General features: G+C 40.5%; 2 protein-coding genes across 2 annotated transcripts; both read right to left on the bottom strand.

The window, feature by feature from the left end:
• Positions 1 to 999: 999 nt before the first annotated feature.
• Positions 1000 to 9796, bottom strand: LOC103101147 (C-C motif chemokine 3-like). The gene is made up of 3 exons (XM_007485502.3): positions 9564 to 9796; positions 1946 to 2045; positions 1000 to 1195 (listed from the first exon to the last, which is right to left on the bottom strand). The coding sequence occupies exons 1-3, from the start codon at positions 9634 to 9636 to the stop codon at positions 1099 to 1101; spliced, it is 270 nt and encodes an 89-aa protein (XP_007485564.1). The 5' UTR covers positions 9637 to 9796; the 3' UTR covers positions 1000 to 1098.
• Positions 9797 to 13496: 3700 nt separating this feature from the next.
• Positions 13497 to 17417, bottom strand: LOC103100967 (C-C motif chemokine 3-like). Its single transcript, XM_007485501.3, has 3 exons — positions 16770 to 17417; positions 14041 to 14143; positions 13497 to 13693 (listed from the first exon to the last, which is right to left on the bottom strand). Exons 1-3 carry the CDS (start codon positions 16837 to 16839, stop codon positions 13564 to 13566), a joined length of 303 nt encoding a protein of 100 aa, XP_007485563.2. The 5' UTR covers positions 16840 to 17417; the 3' UTR covers positions 13497 to 13563.
• Between the last annotated feature and the right edge of the window lie 630 nt (positions 17418 to 18047).

Genomic DNA, 18047 nt, shown 5'->3' with positions numbered 1-18047 from the left:
ACTATAACTACTGCTACTACTACTACCACCTCTGCCACTTATGCTACTACTACCACTATAACTCCTCCTCTTCCTCCCACATCAAACTCTCCTTCTTCCTCTTCCTTCTCCTCCTGCTGCTACCACTGTGGTTGCTGCTGCTATTGCTACCCCTGCCAGCAGATGCACCAGCCTGAAGGAGTTCTTTTCTGGGAGCCAGAGGAGCTTTGAGCTCAAAACAAGAGAGAGGATTCAATCAGATCCGAAGGGAAAGTCTCTGAAGCCTCTCATCTCTAGGGGGACAAGTTAGAGTCCGGGGCTTGTCCGCCGTCTGGCTTCCCCTACATGACTGCACTTTTAAGAGTGTTTTCTTCCCTGCCTGTGTCTCCCAAAGAGTCTCTGGAAACATCCATGCCTCCTTCCCAAGAAGCTCTGAGCCAATGCCACCCTTGACGCAGGCTTGAAGCATCAGCTCCACTTGGAGTCAGGCGCCATTCCATACACAACATGGAGCAAAGGCTACCCTCTCTTCGCCTAGTGAGGGGACCCTGGGATGCACAGGCACAGAGACTCAGGTCACAGGGCAGCTTGTCCAGGGACTCAGAATGCGCCTCCTTTTCCATCTGATTTTGTTTCCCAGGCTCAACTAATTCCTCCTAGAAGTCTTGATGTTTTTTTAGAAATACAGATGAAAAACCACATTGATATCTAGAATAATTCTGAGGACTTACGACAAAGCATGTTCTCCACCTCCAGAGAAAGAACTGTTGGAGTCGGGAATGCAGAGGAAAGCAGATGCTTTATCGCTTGTTTATTTGGGAATAGGATTTGGGATTTCCAAGATTATTCACTTACAAAAATGAATGATACGGAAATATGTTTGGCGTGATATTACATGCATAACCCAGGTGGAAGGGCTTGCCAGCTCTGGGAAGGGGGAGGGAGACCACATGAATCCTATAACATTGGAACATTTCTGTGGAAGTTTGTTATTAAAATAAAAAACCACACTGAATCCTATGAAGTCCATCACGTTTATTTTTAGAAATCATAAGTTCCCTAGATAAGGGATGATATCTTCACAGGGTGATGTTGTCTGTTGTCCAGGGGCTGTCCTCCCTAGGATTGGAGGATTTCCTTTGGTTTTAGGGAAGTGCCACAATTTTTGGCATTTCTTGGGTGGACACAGAACTGGTGTCCCATCTTGGTGATGACTCTGCAGTGCAAGAAGAAGAAGGGCAAAGGAGATGAGTTTAACCTTGCGCTTCTCTTTCTCAAGAGTACTCACACACCTCCCTGCTTTCTATGTCTGCCATCCCTGTACAGTGTTTCAAGACTCCCCCCAAATTCCTGCTTCTATTCTCTAGGTCTAATGGGGGTCCCTTGAGGAGAAAACCCTACTGGTTTCACCTTCTCCCTCCTCTTCCATGTTCTATACGAGCAGATTTGGAGGCTGAGTGGAAGATACGCCCTGGGAGAAAGAGCACTGGGTTTAGAATTAGAAAACCCGAGTTCAAATCCAGTTACTGAGTGACCTTGGCAAGATGTTTTCCTTTTCTGGGTCTCAGTGTCTTTATCTGTAAAATGACTAATTAGCCATTAAGGTTCTTTCTGGCTCTAAACCAATGATCTTGTGATTCTCCTTGGACCTATAGGTCAAAAGCCACAGGGATTCCTACTCAGCTCTCCTTTCCCAGTCCAAACACCAATCCCAAAGCCTCTGGGCTCAATAAATAGAACTTATTTTGTCTAGGAGTCCTGGTGTGTATTTATTCCTTCTACATAACTCCTGAACTTAGCAGGGACATGAAATTCTATGAATCATCTTTCTCTGGTCTCTATCAATCATCCAGCCTCCCTAAAGGGCAGACCTTCTTGGCTCCTCTCCAGAAGGAACTTTTCTCTTTCTCCCTAGATGTAGGAGAAACATCCGAGGCTGGATATAGATTGTGGAAAGATTACTCACATGACTCCTGGCTTGGGGCATTGGCTGCTGGTCTCATAACAAGCAACCACATTTCGGATTTTTCCAGAGTAATAGCGGAAGCAGCAGGCATGGGGAGTGTCTGTAGGAAAAGGAACAAAGTGAGAGTGCAATCATTTTGAATTTAGGCAATCTCCACATAATTCTTCTGAGAAAGTCATCAAAGGAAGAAATGGTTCTGTGATATTTGGGACATGGAATCTGGAAGATGTGAATCATCCATTCACTCAATCAACAAGCATTTATTTGCTTACTATATGCCAGGCACTAAATGGCAAAGATACAAAAATCCAAGCAAGGCAACCTCTGCCCTCAAGGAACTTATATTCTAATGTTGATCTATGGATTGTTAATGATGCTGTGGACTGTAAGGTCCATGGAGTTCTCTTGACAAAGATAATGCAGTGGTTTGCCATTTCTTCCTCCAATGGATTAAGATAAACAGAAGTTGAGTGACTTGCCCAAGGACACATAGCTAGTAAGTGTCTGAGGCTGGGTTTGAACTCAGGTACTCCTGATTCTAGACCCAGCACTCTATCCGCTAAGTTGTCTAGTAAGAAGGGCTACAAAATATTTATCTACAGATATGAATAAGATACAAGTTCATCTTAGAGGCAGGGGCATTAGCAGCTGGAGGGTGGATGAGGAGGTCTAGGGAAAGCATACTAGGCAATCCCCATGCAATTCTTCTGAGGAAGTCATCTCAGAAGTCATCATCGTGGGACGGAGTCAAGACGGCAGCTTAGCAAGCAACAAAAATTCAGACCTCATGGAAGACCCTTCCTTACCGATACAAACTGAATGCTCCTAGGGCACCGAAATTCAATCTGAACAACAGGACAGAAGCGGGGAACCCTCCTTCTGGACTCAAACAAAAGGTATGCCCCACCAAAAGCCAGAATCAGAGAATACTCAGGGCTAAGGGGAAGGCAGAGCGAAGGTCCCAGGACCCCTCCCCCACAACCCAGAGGGCTGAGCCCCCAGCAGCAGCGGGAACCTCTGAGCAGGCAAAGGTGCTGGTTTGCAGGGTCTACCTTGGGAGCAGCGGGGCGCCGGGCTTGGAGCATCCAGCTTGGACAGCGGGGAGGAAGCCAGGGAGAAATAGACCGTGGCTGGGTCCCTCCATTGGGCTCCAGTCTCACCCTTGCCTCAGGCACATCCAGACCAATCCAGTTGAACTAATCCCATCAGAACTCCTCAGAGTTTAGGAAGGTGGGCAAAGGCACTTGTGGACAGCAGAAAAGCAGCTGGAGAGAACTGGAGAGAGCCTGGGCACCCCAGCCTTCCAGGAGTCTTCAGAGCCTTAGAGCTTCATACCACATACAGCCCAACCCACTTGAACTCAATCCAATCAAAAGCCTCCAGAGGACAGGGAAGCTAACATTCCTCCCCTAGAGACTGTACCAAGAGACTTGACAAAGCTCCAAGAGGGGAGACTGACAGCCCTAAAACCAAAACAAAATGAGAGGAGCAAGAGCACAGCCAAATATGGGAAGCAAAGAAGGGGTAAACTCGAGCAAACAACAGAAAAAGAAGAAAGAAATTACAATAGACAGCTTCTGCACAGGTAATGAGCAAAGAGGGAATGAAATAGAGGGGGAGGACCCAGCAAAGAAAAAATCAGAAATCCCAGCGAATTGGATACAGGCTTTGGAAGAACTCAAAATGCAATTCAAAACACAATTAAGAGAGGCTGAAGACAATTGGGAAAAGAACTTAAAAACTAAGATAAGTCATCTGGAAACAGAAAATAGTGTCTTGAAAGCCAAAATCAACCAGCTGGAAAATGAGGCAAAGGAGATGAAAGATGAGGCAAAGCAGATGAGGTGAAGAAGATGAAAGATGATCTCCAAAGAAAATCCGACCAAAAGGAAAAGGATGACCAAAAAACTAAGGATGAAATCCAGTCTTTAAGAGCCAGAATACAACAACTTGAATTGAGCGACCTCACAAGGCAGCAAGACACTATAAAACAAAACCAAAAGAATGGAAAAATTGAGGAAAATACGAAGCATCTCATTCACAAAACAGAGGATTTAGAAAATCGTTTAAGGAGAGACAATTTAAGAATTATTGGCCTACCAGAAGATCATGACAAAAGAAAAAGCCTGGACATTATATTACAGGAAATTATTAAAGAAAACTACCCCGAAATCCTTGAACAAGAGGGAAAAGTGGAGATTAATAGAATCCACAGATCACCTCCTGTACTTAACCCCCAACTGACAACACCCAGGAATGTTATAGCCAAATTCAAGAACTATAAGACCAAAGAAAAGATATTACAAGCTGCCAAGAACAAGTCATTCAGATACCAAGGAACCACAGTGAGGATAACTCAGGATCTGGCTGCATCCACACTGAAGAAAAGAAAGGCATGGAATACGATATTCCGGAAAGCAAGGGAACTAGGCCTACAACCAAGAATCAACTACCCAGCAAAACTGACTATATTCTTACAGGGGAAAGTATGATCATTCAACAAAATAGAAGAATTTCAAGAATTCGTAAAGAAAAGACCAGACCTGAACAGAAAATTTGATGTCCAAGCACAGAACTCAAGAGAATCATCAAAAGGTAATTAAAAAAGAGGGGAAAAAAGAACAACAAAAAAAATTTTTAAAGAGACTCAATAAGTTAAAATGATATGTATCCCTATAAGAAAAGAGGTCATTGGTAACTCTTAAAAACTGTTGTTATTAGCTGGACAGCAAAAAGAAGTATACTTAGAGGGAACAGCAACAAACTGTATAGGATGAAAGGACAAGACATAAATAGGTATATAGATATATGCATGCAAAAATACATACACACACATATATATATATATATATATAACTAGAGCTTAAAAATAGGTTAATATTAAAAGAAATGGGAAAAGAAACAAATGGGGGTAAATTTATATGTCATAAAGAAGCTCATGGTGGGAGGGGGGAGAACATCAATACACTGGAAGGGTAAAGAGGTCAGAGACAGGAAATACTCAACTTTTACGTGCTTTGAAAGTGACTCAAAGAGGGAAAAACAATCCAATCCATTGGGGGCAGAGAATAGATTTGCACCCTATAGGGGAGTAGAAGGGTAACAAACGGTCTGGTGGGGAGGGAAGCAGTACAAGAGAGGGAGGGAGCGGGGGGTTAATTTTAGAAAGACTACAGGGAAAATAAAGGGGGGATAAATAGGGAGGGGGGTAGAAAGGGAAGTAAAATAAGGGTGGGAACAAGGGGGACTGTTCAAAAGCAAACATTGGTGTAGAAGGAAATAGTGAAAGAAGAAAAGGCAGGTAAAGGAGCAGAAATCAAAATGCTGGGAAATACACAGCTAGTAATCATAACTCTGAATGTGAATGGAATGAACTCACCCATAAAACGTAAGCGAATAGCAGAGTGGATTAGAATCCAAAACCCTACCATATGCTGTCTACAAGAAACACATATGAGAAAGGTAGATACACATAGGGTGAAAGTAAGAGGGTGGAGCCAAATCTATTGGGCATCAACTGACAAAAAGAAGGAAAAAATGCAAAGGAAGGTGTACTTGTAGTCCCAGATCTCAAACTATACTGTAAAGCAGTGGTTATCAAAACAATTTGGTACTAGCTAAGAGACAGAAAGGAGGATCAGTGGAATAGATTTGGTGTAAATGATCTCAGCAAGACAGTTTATGACAAACCCAAAGACCCCAGCTTTGGGGACAAAAATCCATTATTTGATAAAAACTGCTGGGAAAATTGGAAGACAGTGTGGGAGAGACTAGGTTTGGATCAACACCTCACACCCTACACCAAGATAAATTCAGAATGGGTGAATGACTTGAACATAAAGAAGGAAACTATAAGTAAATTAGGTGAACACAGAATAGTATACCTGTTAGACCTTTGGAAAGGGAAAGATTTTAAAACCAAGCAAGACTTAGAAAGAGTCACAAAATGTAAAATAAATAATTTTGACTACATCAAATTAAAAAGTTTTTGTACAAACAAAACCAATGTAACTAAAATCAGAAGGGTAGCAACAAATTGGGAAACAATCTTCATAAAAACCTCTGACAAAGGTCTAATTACTCAAATTTACAAAGAGCTAAATCAATTGTACAAAAAATCAAGCCATTCTCCAATTGATAAATGGGCAAGGGACATGAATAGGCAGTTCTCAGCCAATGAAATCAAAACTATTAATAAGCACATGAAAAAGTGTTCTACATCTCTTATAATCAGAGAGATGCAAATCAAAACCACTCTGAGGTATCACTTCACACCTAGCAGATTGGCTAACATAACAGCTGTGGAAAGTAATGAATGCTGGAGGGGATGTGGCAAAGTAGGGACACTAATTCATTGCTGGTGGAGTTGTGAACTGATCCAACCATTCTGGAGGGCAATTTGGAACTATGGCCAAAGGGCGATAAAAGACTGCTTTTTGATCCAGCTATAGCACTGCTGGGCTTGTACCCCAAAGAGATAATAAGGAAAAAGACTTGTACAAGAATATTCATAGCTGCACTCTTTGTGGTGGCCAAAAATTGGAAAATGAGGGGATGCCCTTCAATTGGGGAATGGCTGAACAAATTGTGATATATGTTGGTGATGGAATACTATTGTGCAAAAAGGAATAATAAAGTGGAGGAATTCTATGGAGACTGGAACGACCTCCAAGAAGTGATGCAGAGCGAAAGGAGCAGAACCAGGAAAACATTATACACAGAGATTGATACACTGTGGTTCAATCGAAGGTAATGGACTCGTCCACTAGGGACAATGCAATGTCCCTGAACAATCTGCAGGGATCTAAAAAACACTATCCACAAGCAGAAGATAAACTGTGGGAGTAAAAATACTGATGAAAAGCAACTGTTTGACTACAGGGGTGGAGGGGATATGACTGAGGAGAGACTCTAAATGAACACTCTAATGCAAATACCAACAACATGGAAATGGGTTTGAATCAAGAACACGTGTGATACCCAGTGGAATTGCGCGTGGGCTATGGGAGAGGTGGTGGGAGGGGGGGGAGGGAAGAAAAGAAAATGATTTTTGTTTCCAATGAATAATGTTTGGAAATGACCAAATAAAAATAAAAAAAATGAAATTAGCCAAAAAAAAAGTCATCATCATCTTTTAAAAAGGTGGCACTTTAATTGACACCCAAAGGAAACCAGGGTTTCTAAGACTTGGAGATCAGACAGGAACGCATTCCAGGTGTGAAAGATAGCCTTTGCTAAGGCATGGAGATGGGAACACTTCAAGTAGGATGCTATAAATGGATAATAGAGTTCTTGAAGAACAATATTTAAGAAGACTGGAAAGGGAGGAAGGAGCCAGGTTTTGAAGACCTTTGAATGCCAGTCAGAAGAATTTCTATTTGACTATAGAGTTAATAGGCAGCTACTGGCATGGCTTGAGCAGGACTTTAGGAAAATGACTGGCAATTGGAAGGAAAAGGAATTAAAGAGGGGACACTCAAGGCAGAAGGGTCAAGCAAGAAGCTCTCATGGTAGACGAGAGTCTGATCTGAGTGTAAACTAGAGAAACTAGCTTCCTCACTTCTTCCTGCTGTCCTTCTCCTTCATTTCCTTTTATTTTTTCCTTTTTTTTACTTTCTCTTATATCTCTTCCTCTCCTAACAATCCAAAGAACTCAGACCCAATAGGCAATGGAGCGATACATGATGGTGAAAAAATATATTTAAGTGAAATTTTAAAATATGAAATTGATTTTAAGACTTTGGGGAATCTTGTAGATACAGAATTAAACCATGTTGCAATTTCTGCAACTATACAAAAACCAAAAACGATGGTCCTATTGTTATCAATAATGAAATTGAAAGAAGTTTCAGTTTTTTAAAATATAAAGATATTTTCCCTTCATTCAGATGATTTCCCCAAGAGAATGGACTGTGCTGGTCCTGGGTGGGTTGATGAGAACACTCAGAATGGCTTAGGTTAATTGCCCTGCAAAAGCAAGTCTATCATGCAGAGACACCATGGACATTTCCTGAGAAGGACAAGAAGAAGTTTGGTCACACTCCTGAGAGAGAAAAGATTTGATCAGAAAGAAGATTAACCTAAGTTCCTTCTTGTCTATCGCTCAGATTCATAGGATCATCCTTAGTAAATTACTCAACTTCTCTGAACCTTGGTTTTCTCAGCTGTAAAATGGGATAATAATCAAAGCCTCATTCCAGTAATGTTATAAGAAAAAATTTGTACCCCATTGACTTTGAGTATTTGCTGTCCTTGGTAAACAAGCTTCCACTTGCCATTTATGGAAAATATCTTATAAAAAATGGTTATCTTTTTCCATTTTCAACAATATTTTAAAAAATCTGACATTGCCTTGTTCTTATTCAACTGTTCTTTGAATACCTGGGAGTATAGTCCATCTGGGCATTTTTGGATTCTATTTGTGTCCCTAGCTTCCAGAACAGTCACTGGAACACAGTAGATGCTTAATATAGGTTAAAAAAATTTTTTTTGAGTTGACATTGGGTATTTTGTGGTCTTATATGATTTATCCATATATATATATATATATATATATATATATATATATATATAACACTAGTCTTCCATTTCTCTGATAAGTAGGGACATAGATGTAGGGATTTTAAAGACCATTTAATACATTTACTGTAAACCTTCTAAATCTAGAGCTAGGGCTCTTTCTACTCTACCAGGCTAAGTCTTCTTACTTCTCTCCCATAATTCCATACCATACCATGATATATTGCTGCTTTTTCTTTTTTACATTATATTCTTTATTTTAAATTTCATAGAGTCAATTGATTTTCACAAAATACTTTTTTTTATTTTTGCTGAACTCTTATATTAGGCTACCTATGGCTATAATTAGCCAGGATGTGATGAATGGAATTCTGTCTCAACTGTTAGGCCCTTTCTCAAAAAACCCAAAAACCTGTCAATAAATCCAATATGTAATCAACTGTCACCCTCATTCAAATTATATTAAAAAAACCCTGAAATCTCTTTTGATTTCATTCTTGATGACAATAGAACTATCTTTTTTGGGTTTTGTATAGTTGCAGAGATTGGAACATGGTTTGATTCTGTATCTACAAGATCCCCCAAAGTCTTAAAATCAACTTCATATTTTAAAATTTCACTTAAACATATTTTTTTGCCATCATGTATCGCTCCATGGCCTCCATGTTGGGTCGGAGTTCTTTGGATACTTTAGTGTTACATGTCTCACAGACAGGCAACATGATTAGAAGAATGGGTTTTTGGGTTGGAATCCTTCAACTGTGGTACAGACAACCCAAAGGAAGTGTGAAAACTTCCTTTATCTAGGCAAAATCAATACCAATCCCTCTTAGATTCTTAGAGGGTTGCCAAGGTAACTGAGAAGTTAAATTTGTTGTTTATGGGTGTACAATCAGAAATAGGATTCAAACAGTATTTCAGTTCAAATCTGGCCTCAGATACTTCCTAGCTGTGTGACTTTGGACAAGTTACTTAACTTCAACGATCTAGTCCTTGCTTTTTTGTCTTAGAGTTTTTACTCTATAAAAAAAGGATAAAGAGCTCGCAGTAACACCATCCTTTAACTTGGGTCCAAAGGAAAGAAAATAATTTGACTCACCATAATAATTTTCTTCAGAACAGAGGCCAGGTACCAAAATGATAAGGATGGAGAAGACAACCAAGGAGACCATAGTCTTTGGATATGAGAGAAGAACACTTTCAGGAATAGAGTTTGTAGGGTGCCTACTGCCTGGGAGTCCTGAGTGTGGACCCTCCTTTTATATGCAGTTGATGACTGAGAAGGACGAAAGATGAGAAAACATCCTCAGCTTGGATACAAAGACATTCTTGAAAATGAATGTTGAGTTGCACAATCTGTCTGAAATAAGGGAACTAAAATTTGAACAAAACAGGAAACAGAGGACGGAATTATGACTCAAGATTTACTGACCTAGAGAATATCTGGTGTTTTGTACCCAAACGCCTCCCCTCATAAACACACACTTATTTCTGGTGATAATAGATAATTGTGTAATTCCCTAAATATGAGGGTTTTTCAGGAAGGCAGGGCTGAAGGTCTTAGAAGCTCTATTTTAGAATTCGGATGTGTTCTTACTCTATTCCTCTGTTGTACTGTAGCCGAGGGGATGGTGGGGTGGTAGAGGGATGAGCTGGAGTCAAGAAGACCCAGGTTGGAATCTTCTTAGATGTCTAGTAGTTGGGATTTCCTGTGCAACTTATTTTACCCCTTGAACATCAGTTTCCTCCTCTGCAAAATGAGAATAATCGCCATACTACTTATCTCATCAGTTTCTTCTTTGTTTCTTTCTTCCTTTCTTTTTTTGGAGATGTGAATTATCTTTTGGAAGTCATGCAAAACTTATTTCCATAATAGTGGTGATGCAAAAGAAGAACACATTTCTTTCCTTTTCTTTTCTATCACAACATTGCTGAAGGGGAAATAATGGCATGTGTTGCTAGCTAGTATTTTCTATCAGTTTATCAAACACTAATCTTTCAAACACATTAGGATGAACAACTAATTTACCTATTCTGTTTGATTGATTGATATGTTTGTTTGTGGTTTTAAAAATTTTTTTTTTTACTCAGTACCAGGTGGTTTTAAGGGAATTGCTTTTGTAATTAAAAAAAAATCTTATTTCAAATTTAAAACTTAAAAAAAAAAACTATCCTCTCCCTATCCCTTCTCGTTTACCCCTGATCTTACTAGAAAGATGTCCAGTGTTTCTCTATTGCATATCAATCAATTAATCAACACTTATTATACACTATGTGCCAGGCACTATTCTAATATAATATAGATTCTTGGTTTTAGAGAGATACTATTGATCATTGAAGTTCATTTATTCCTCCATAGGAATTGTGTTGTAATGGAGAGGAGAATACCCTCAGAGTTATTCAGGTCTGAATTCAAATTCTGCCTTCCTGTGTGAATCTGGGCAAGTCCCTCCCTTAGTGTTAATCTCTTTCTTGAGAGAAAAAGAATATAATCAGTACTTATGATTGACAATTGAAGCAACCTGTTTCTAATTCATTGATTCTTTTCTTTTTCATCCCCTGAGCCCAATCAGTAATTCTTATCTATTCTTTCCTTCCTCTTAATTTTCTCCAGACAAGCCTGTATCCTATTGAATTTAATGTATTTCTTTCCCTATTCAACTCTTTGAGAGTATGTATCCAACTGAACAGGCAGCTAGGTGGCAATGTGGATAGAGTGCTGGGCCTGGAGTCAGGAAAACTCATCTTCCTAAGTTCAAATCTGGCTTCAGACCTTTATTAGCTGTGTGACCCTGGGCAAGTCATTTAACCCCGTTTGCCTCAATTTAAACCATTCTAGCATCTTTGCCAAGAAAACCTCAAATGGGGTCACAAAGAGTCTGAAATGGCTGAATTATAACAAATTTAACCTCCAGTTGCCCATTTTGAATAAGTGTAAAGTTCACCACACCTTTGTAATGAGTTATTTGTTAATTAGGTAAGCAAAAAAAGATTCTTGATAATTTAGGAATATGTGGATAAAGAGATGAGTTTGAGTGAGCTGGATTTTTTAAATTCAGAGTGGATCCCTCAAAGAGGATGATGGGAAAAAGGAATTTCCCAGAGGTCCTTGGGAAAGACAATTAGACCAAAGATCTTTGGATACCCTTCCACTCTGAATTAAAGAAATCCAGCTCACTCAAACTTATCTCTTATTGCTTATCTAATTAACAAATAACTCATTACACCTTCCTCTGCATTTGTATATTTTTTTCTTCTTGAATTCTCTAGCTTTTAGAAATAGGAAATTCTACATCCTTCTTCCTCATTTCATTCCTAGTATCCTCTTTTGTTGTTCTCTTTTCTTTCCTCCTGTAACATCAAAAACAAAAAAGAAAAAAAACCATATAAGAAAATCAAGCCTTGTCTCCAAGTTGCCATTGATGGACAAATCTCTTAGCCTCTCTAGTTCTTTATTTCTTCCACTATAGAAGGAAGGTGTTGGATTAAATATACTAGGATAGTCTTATGTGCATATATATAGGTTATCCAAAAAGTTGTAGAGTAGTTTAAGCTTTTAATAACAAAAAACTCTAAGACTTTTTGTGACTCTCTCTCTCTCTCTATCACTCTCTCTCTCTGTCTCTCTGTCTCTCTGTCTCCCTATCTCTCTCTTTGTTTATTGACTCTTCTGAAATGGAAATGAATCTATGATTCTAACAGACAATTTTAATAAGCTGAGTCCAGAGATGATAACTGACTCAACAGAGACCACACAGAGGGTCCCTAGCAGAGCCAGACATCTTAAAAGGTAGTTGTTAAAGTGGATTTCTTTGGAGTCAAAGGACATGGGGTCAAATGTTTCCTCTGATGCCTCCTCCACATGTGACCTTAGGAAACTCACTTCACTAGCCCCAGTAACTGGTATCCATTTCCTTATTTGTAAAATGAGGAGGGAGCACGCCTTCAGATTACGCTAGAATGTTTTCTGGAGTGCTGGATTGCATCCCCCATTCTGGGGACTGTTCTAAAGTTTCATAGAATTCTTACAATTCAATAGAAACATTATATTCTTTGAATACCTTCTGTAGTGACAAATATCCCATAAAAAATCCATGGCAGTGTGTAAAGGCTAGCATGTGGTTCTTCTCTATGGCTCAGGGTTGCTTTCCTGTCCATTTTCCATTCTCCCTTTCCTTCCTTTGGAGACTCATTCTTCTCCCAACAAATCCTTCCTTCCTTCCTCACTCTTAGATCTGGCTTTCTCCTCCCCTATCTTCATCGTCAAATTCTCTCCTTCCTCTTCTCTCATGTGAAAACCTCTAGGTTTGGATTCATAAAACCCGAGTTAAAATCTAGAAAGGTAGGAGGACCTAGATTCTGTAGGGTTTTCAATGCCAGAATTTGCCAGATTTGCTTCTAGGGACAGTGCTTTAGGAAATCACTTTAGCAGCTAAATGAAGGATAGACTGGGTAGGAAGACTTGAGGCAGACAGACCTACCCCAAGGCTATTGGAATAGTCCAGGTGGGAGGTGATGAGGGCTTGCACTGGAAAGGTGGCAGTGTCAGGGGAGAAGGGGATGGTTTTGAAAGATGCTGCAAAGGAGACACCAGCAGGGCTTGGCCACAGCTTGAATATGGCGGGCTGTGGGAGTGTGAATGCCGACTGGTTTCTCTCAGGGAATGTCCCTGGCTCTCTGGGAAATGGATCCTCCTTTTGCAGGAGTGTACAGTCTTTGGTCCTTTAGAGCCCACATTGAGTCTTCTTAGTCCAGGTCACCATAGACTAATCCCCTGGGGTAATATCTGAGGGAAGGAAAAGAAGGACTCAAGAGAGAGAAGAAAGGAGGGAAAAATTGGAGTGGGAAGAGAAAACATGAGAGGGAGAAAAGATGGACAGAGATCTTCCAGATCCTTTCCACAGGAAATGTTGAGCTATCTCTTTATTTGCTGACTGAAAGATAAGATCAGAAAAATCAGGTGAGGTAGGGCTGGGGGAGGGAGGAACATATTGGGGAAAATTGAGAGTTGTAGGTGATATAAAAACAAAACTTATCAAGAAATATTTATTTTCAAAGCCGATGCCTTAATAAATCCAATACAGTTTTATTCTATTCTCCTATGGATAAATTTCCAAGTGTTCATATTCCTCAGACTCTTTCTTCAGAGGTAGGGAAGACACCATATTCTGGACCCACTGTTCTTCGGGGTTGGCACAGATCTGGTGATGGCCCCTCCTGGTGAAGAAGCTAAAACATAAGAACATAAACATGAAGAGTGAGGATTTGGGGATCAGGCTTCTTATCTCCTTTCTGTTCTGTCCCTCTCCCCTATACCTAGGCAGACGTCTGGGTCCAACAGATATACATTTGTTTAATTTTTTTTTCTGGGAACCCTGGCATTCTCTCCTCTTAACATCTCTCTTTCACTTAGAAGAGGCACAGAGGTGTGAGACCCTCTCTTCTGTAGTCTCAGTCATCCATCCATCCATCCAAGTTCCCTTTGGGCTGTTTCTGCCAGCCAAGTCCTTTCCATTTTTCCCTCTTTCCCTATGTCTTCTTTTCCCTAGATGTGATCTGTGGACCTCTTTACTCACATGACTCCTGGTGTAGGACATGACTGGCTGGTATACTTATAGTTAATCAGAACCGTTCTGGGAATCCTTCCAATATAGGAAAAGCAGCAGACAGTGTTTTCATCTGTAAGAAAAGGAAGAGAATGAGGACTAGGAACTCTGAATCAGCCTCACTTCATTTATCTGATCCCAGGGAGGTCAGTGAAGAATGAGATACTTTAATATTTCTTATGGGGAGGAATCTAGAGGATGTAGGCCCATTCCTCTTCCCTTGTTTTTTTCTCTACCTTTTCCTATTTCCTCCCTTTCCTTCTCTTACTTCTTCCCTTCTTATTCAAGTTATCCTGTCCCCTCTTCCTCCTTTTTCTCTTCTCTCCCAATAATTCCTTTTTTCTTGACACAGATGCTACCTTAGGGTTTGGGCTCTGAGTGTCTGGGCAAGGAAGGTTCAGTATGAACTACAATAGATTTGGGATCTTACCCCCATGGAAGAGAGGAGTCCAAGGCCTTGGGCATTCCCAGAGAGGGACCACATGTATGACACAGGATGGGAAAGCTTTGGTCAGATCCCAAGGGGCCCTAAAGAATTTGACTGAGAAATAGGAAAACCAAGGTTCCTTCTTCTCTGTCTCTCCCTCCTGCCTAGGAGATCTCCAATAAATTACTTAGCTCTTTTGCAGCTCCGTCCCCTAGCTGTGAAATAAATCCTTCTGGTCTCTTTTCAGGGTTTCTATGAGGTCACTAAAGACGAGTCTGTATAATTGCTGAGTTTGAATGCCTCCTGCCAAGGCAACTGCCACCTGATTTGGACCAAAAGTGTTTTTTTTTTTTAATATATTTTTTTATTTTTTAAAAATTGGATTTTATTTTTATTTTGAGTTCTGTATTCAAAAGTTCTTTTTAAAAGCAACAATCCCTTACTTCTACTTACTTTCCCCACTTTGTCTTAAATACATTTCTTTGATGCCAACAGGGGAAAGACTGAGAACTGGAAGAGAATTTTAAGGTCTTCTGCTTGTAAAAGCTCTCCCTTTTTCAGACAAAGAAACTGAGATTCAGATAAAGAAACTGAGGGAGAAATGACTTGCTCCAGTTAATTTAGGGAGAAAGTAAGAGAGTGAGGATCTAATTGCAGGCTCTTCTCTGATGCCTAATCCAGCACTCTCCCCATAGTCCCAGGCTTCCTCTCCTTTCTTCTCCAGAATAAATTTGTATTTGCAACAGGCTGCCTCAAACCCCCAGACTCCTCTTTGGTCCCTGCTGGGTCATCTTTCCCTTTAGTTCTCCAGAGATGATGATGATGGTCCATGACCCTCAGCCATAGTCACCAGGAGAAGGGTCTTCTTTTGGGGGAATAGCTGTCTGGATCTTTGAGTTAATCATGGTTAGGAGATCTTGATGTGAAGACTCCCTCCACTGATACAGTCTACCAACTGTCTCACTTGATATGTTAGAGAGGTTACTGTGGGCAAAATACTGTACCCACAATTACATAGCTCCTATGAGTCATAAGCAGGACTGGAACTCAGAGTTTCAGGAGGGATATTGACACTGATTTAAAATTTGGAATTTCAGGAGGGGATTGGTGGATTCTTTCAATTTCTATTTCCCCTTCTTATTCAAGGACAACAAATGTAGTGTCTAGATTCTTTTTTTAAAATATGGCTTTCAGGCAGTTCAATGATTTGTAAGTTATCTCTCCAGGTGAGTTGTTTTTCCCGTGACCCATTTTAGATTTTCTTTTCTTTTCTTTTTTTTATTCTTCTGACTTTGTTTTATTTTTCCTGCTATCTTATGGAGGCATTCGCTTCTATTTGTCCAAATTTTAATTTTTGGGAAGTTATTTTCTTACTTGAGTTTTTTTTTTTAAATCCTTACCTTCTGTCTTGGAGTCAATACTGTGTATTGGCTCCAAGGCAGAAGAGTCGTAAGGGCTAGGCAATGGGGGTCAAGTGACTTGCCCAGGGTCACACAGCTAGGAAGTGTCTGAGGCCAGATTTGAACCTAGGACCTCCCGTCTCTAGGACTAGCTCTCCATCCACTGAGCTACCCAGCTGCCCCCTTACTTGAGGTTTTTAACACTTGCATAGAGAGTATCTCATTAAATTGAGGTAGGAACCACAGAAATTTTAATTCCCATTTTATAAATGAGGAAATTGAAGCTCTGAAAAGTTGCTTATAGTTCCCAAAGTGGGACTGGGATTTAAACTCAGGCAGAGTCTTTGATTTTGAATCCTTTGAATTTGTCTCTATATGTAAGAAAAATAGTCTCAGCTAGTATGGATAAAATCTTGGGGAAAACAGAGCCTCTTTTAGCCAATTTCTCTGCTTGTGCCCTTCTCACCGTTAGCCCAACTGTCTTTTGCCTCTAGCCAAGGGAAAGCATTTCAACCATGTCTCTGCTGTTCCCCTTCTTCTTTTGCTAGGACACATAGTAGCTGGACCCTGACCCTAGGAAGGCCTTGGTCCATGTCAGAGTATCCACAGCCTTTGCCCTCCCACATAGCCTAACAATTGATTGATCTATCTCTTGCAACTCTCTTGAAAGCCAAAGATTTGGAGTTAGAGGATAATAGAAGTATTCCTCACCTTTTCCCCAAACAGAAAGGAAGGAGTGGTTGGTATAGGGACATCTCCATTTATGAAGTAGGTCAGGAACTGTTGTCAGAAATAATTAATTGCTATAGCTCCTAATGATAGATCCTGACTCTTTCCACCCAATTCAAAAGGAAAAAAATAATTTTACTTACCATATGGAGTTCCCAAACAGATGCTAGATAGGGAAATGAAAAAGATGGTGAGCACAGTCAAGGAGACCATGGTGCTTGGAGACGGGAAGACACACGGAGCCCCAGAGCTCTCGGGATGCCTGTCCTGACTATCCTGATTCTCACACTGAGACCCTCCCTTTATGGGCTGAATAAGGTCGAGAAGGAAAAAAGAGTAAACAACTTCTTAGAACAGATTCAAACTCGAGTCTTCAGAAGTGCTGATGATGGCACAATCTTCTTGAAATAGCAGAAGTGAAGTTGGAATGAAAAGGAAGTGATGAAATGAGTTCTCTTCTATCCATGTCCCAACTGTCCAATCCCCATTCTCCCTGCTTCTAGTGGGGCACAACTCAAGCCAGAAGCTCCCTCTGGCACAGGTAATTTAGGGAGTGACTTACATAAAATCAATTTATTGCTCAATTGTGTATCATGAATGTTGTTACTTATTAATCTATTCTGCCCCCTTTTATCAATGGAGAAAAAATCAAATGGTTGTTAAATCATTGTCTGCTGGGATCAATGAGAGAAATAGAGTGAGACTGGGGAGGGGGGCGGGGATCCCTTTTGCTCTTTATTAAAAGAAGATGAAATTTCCCCTCTCTCTGTGTGGGTTTCAAAATATTGTGGCCTGGAGACCCGCATCCCCCAGTGTGCCCCAGAGGTCCCGCCCCCCTACTTCCTGGTGTGTGATTGGTCTTGAATGGACCAATACTGTGCTGGGGTGGGACCATGCACCCTACTTCCTGGTGTGGGATTGGTCTTGAATGGACCAATACTGTGCTGGGGTGGGACCATGCACCCTACTTCCTGGTGTGGGATTGGTCTTGAATGGACCAATACTGTGCTGGGGTGGGACCATGCACCCTACTTCCTGGTGTGGGATTGGTCTTGAATTGCATGGAATAAATCTGTGCAATGAGCAAAAGGAGTAGCTTGATAAGTCCTATGTCGACCAGAGCCAAGTGAAGGAAAAAACAAAACTCAACCATTATAAGTGATCCAACAACTGGCTCCAAAGAAGAGAGATGTGAAGGCCCTTACTAGAGACTAGGGGTTTGGAGAATTTACCCTCTGGCTTTCTCTGTATATAGACTGAGTTTTCTGAAATGCTTTCTCCTCTTTTTGATTCTTTGTTATAAAGGAAAACTCTGGGAGAGGAGACAAGAAGGAGCCTTGTATTTCCTAGTGCTCAGTCAAGTTCTTGAGTCCCTCTTGGGTTATAAGCAAAACTCTAATCTTGTTTTGTGTATCTGTTTT

The sequence above is a fragment of the Monodelphis domestica genome, chromosome 2, assembly GCF_027887165.1.
Source record: "Monodelphis domestica isolate mMonDom1 chromosome 2, mMonDom1.pri, whole genome shotgun sequence".
Classification (NCBI taxonomy): Eukaryota; Metazoa; Chordata; class Mammalia; order Didelphimorphia; family Didelphidae; genus Monodelphis; species Monodelphis domestica.
This window is presented reverse-complemented; position numbering and strand designations above follow the sequence as displayed.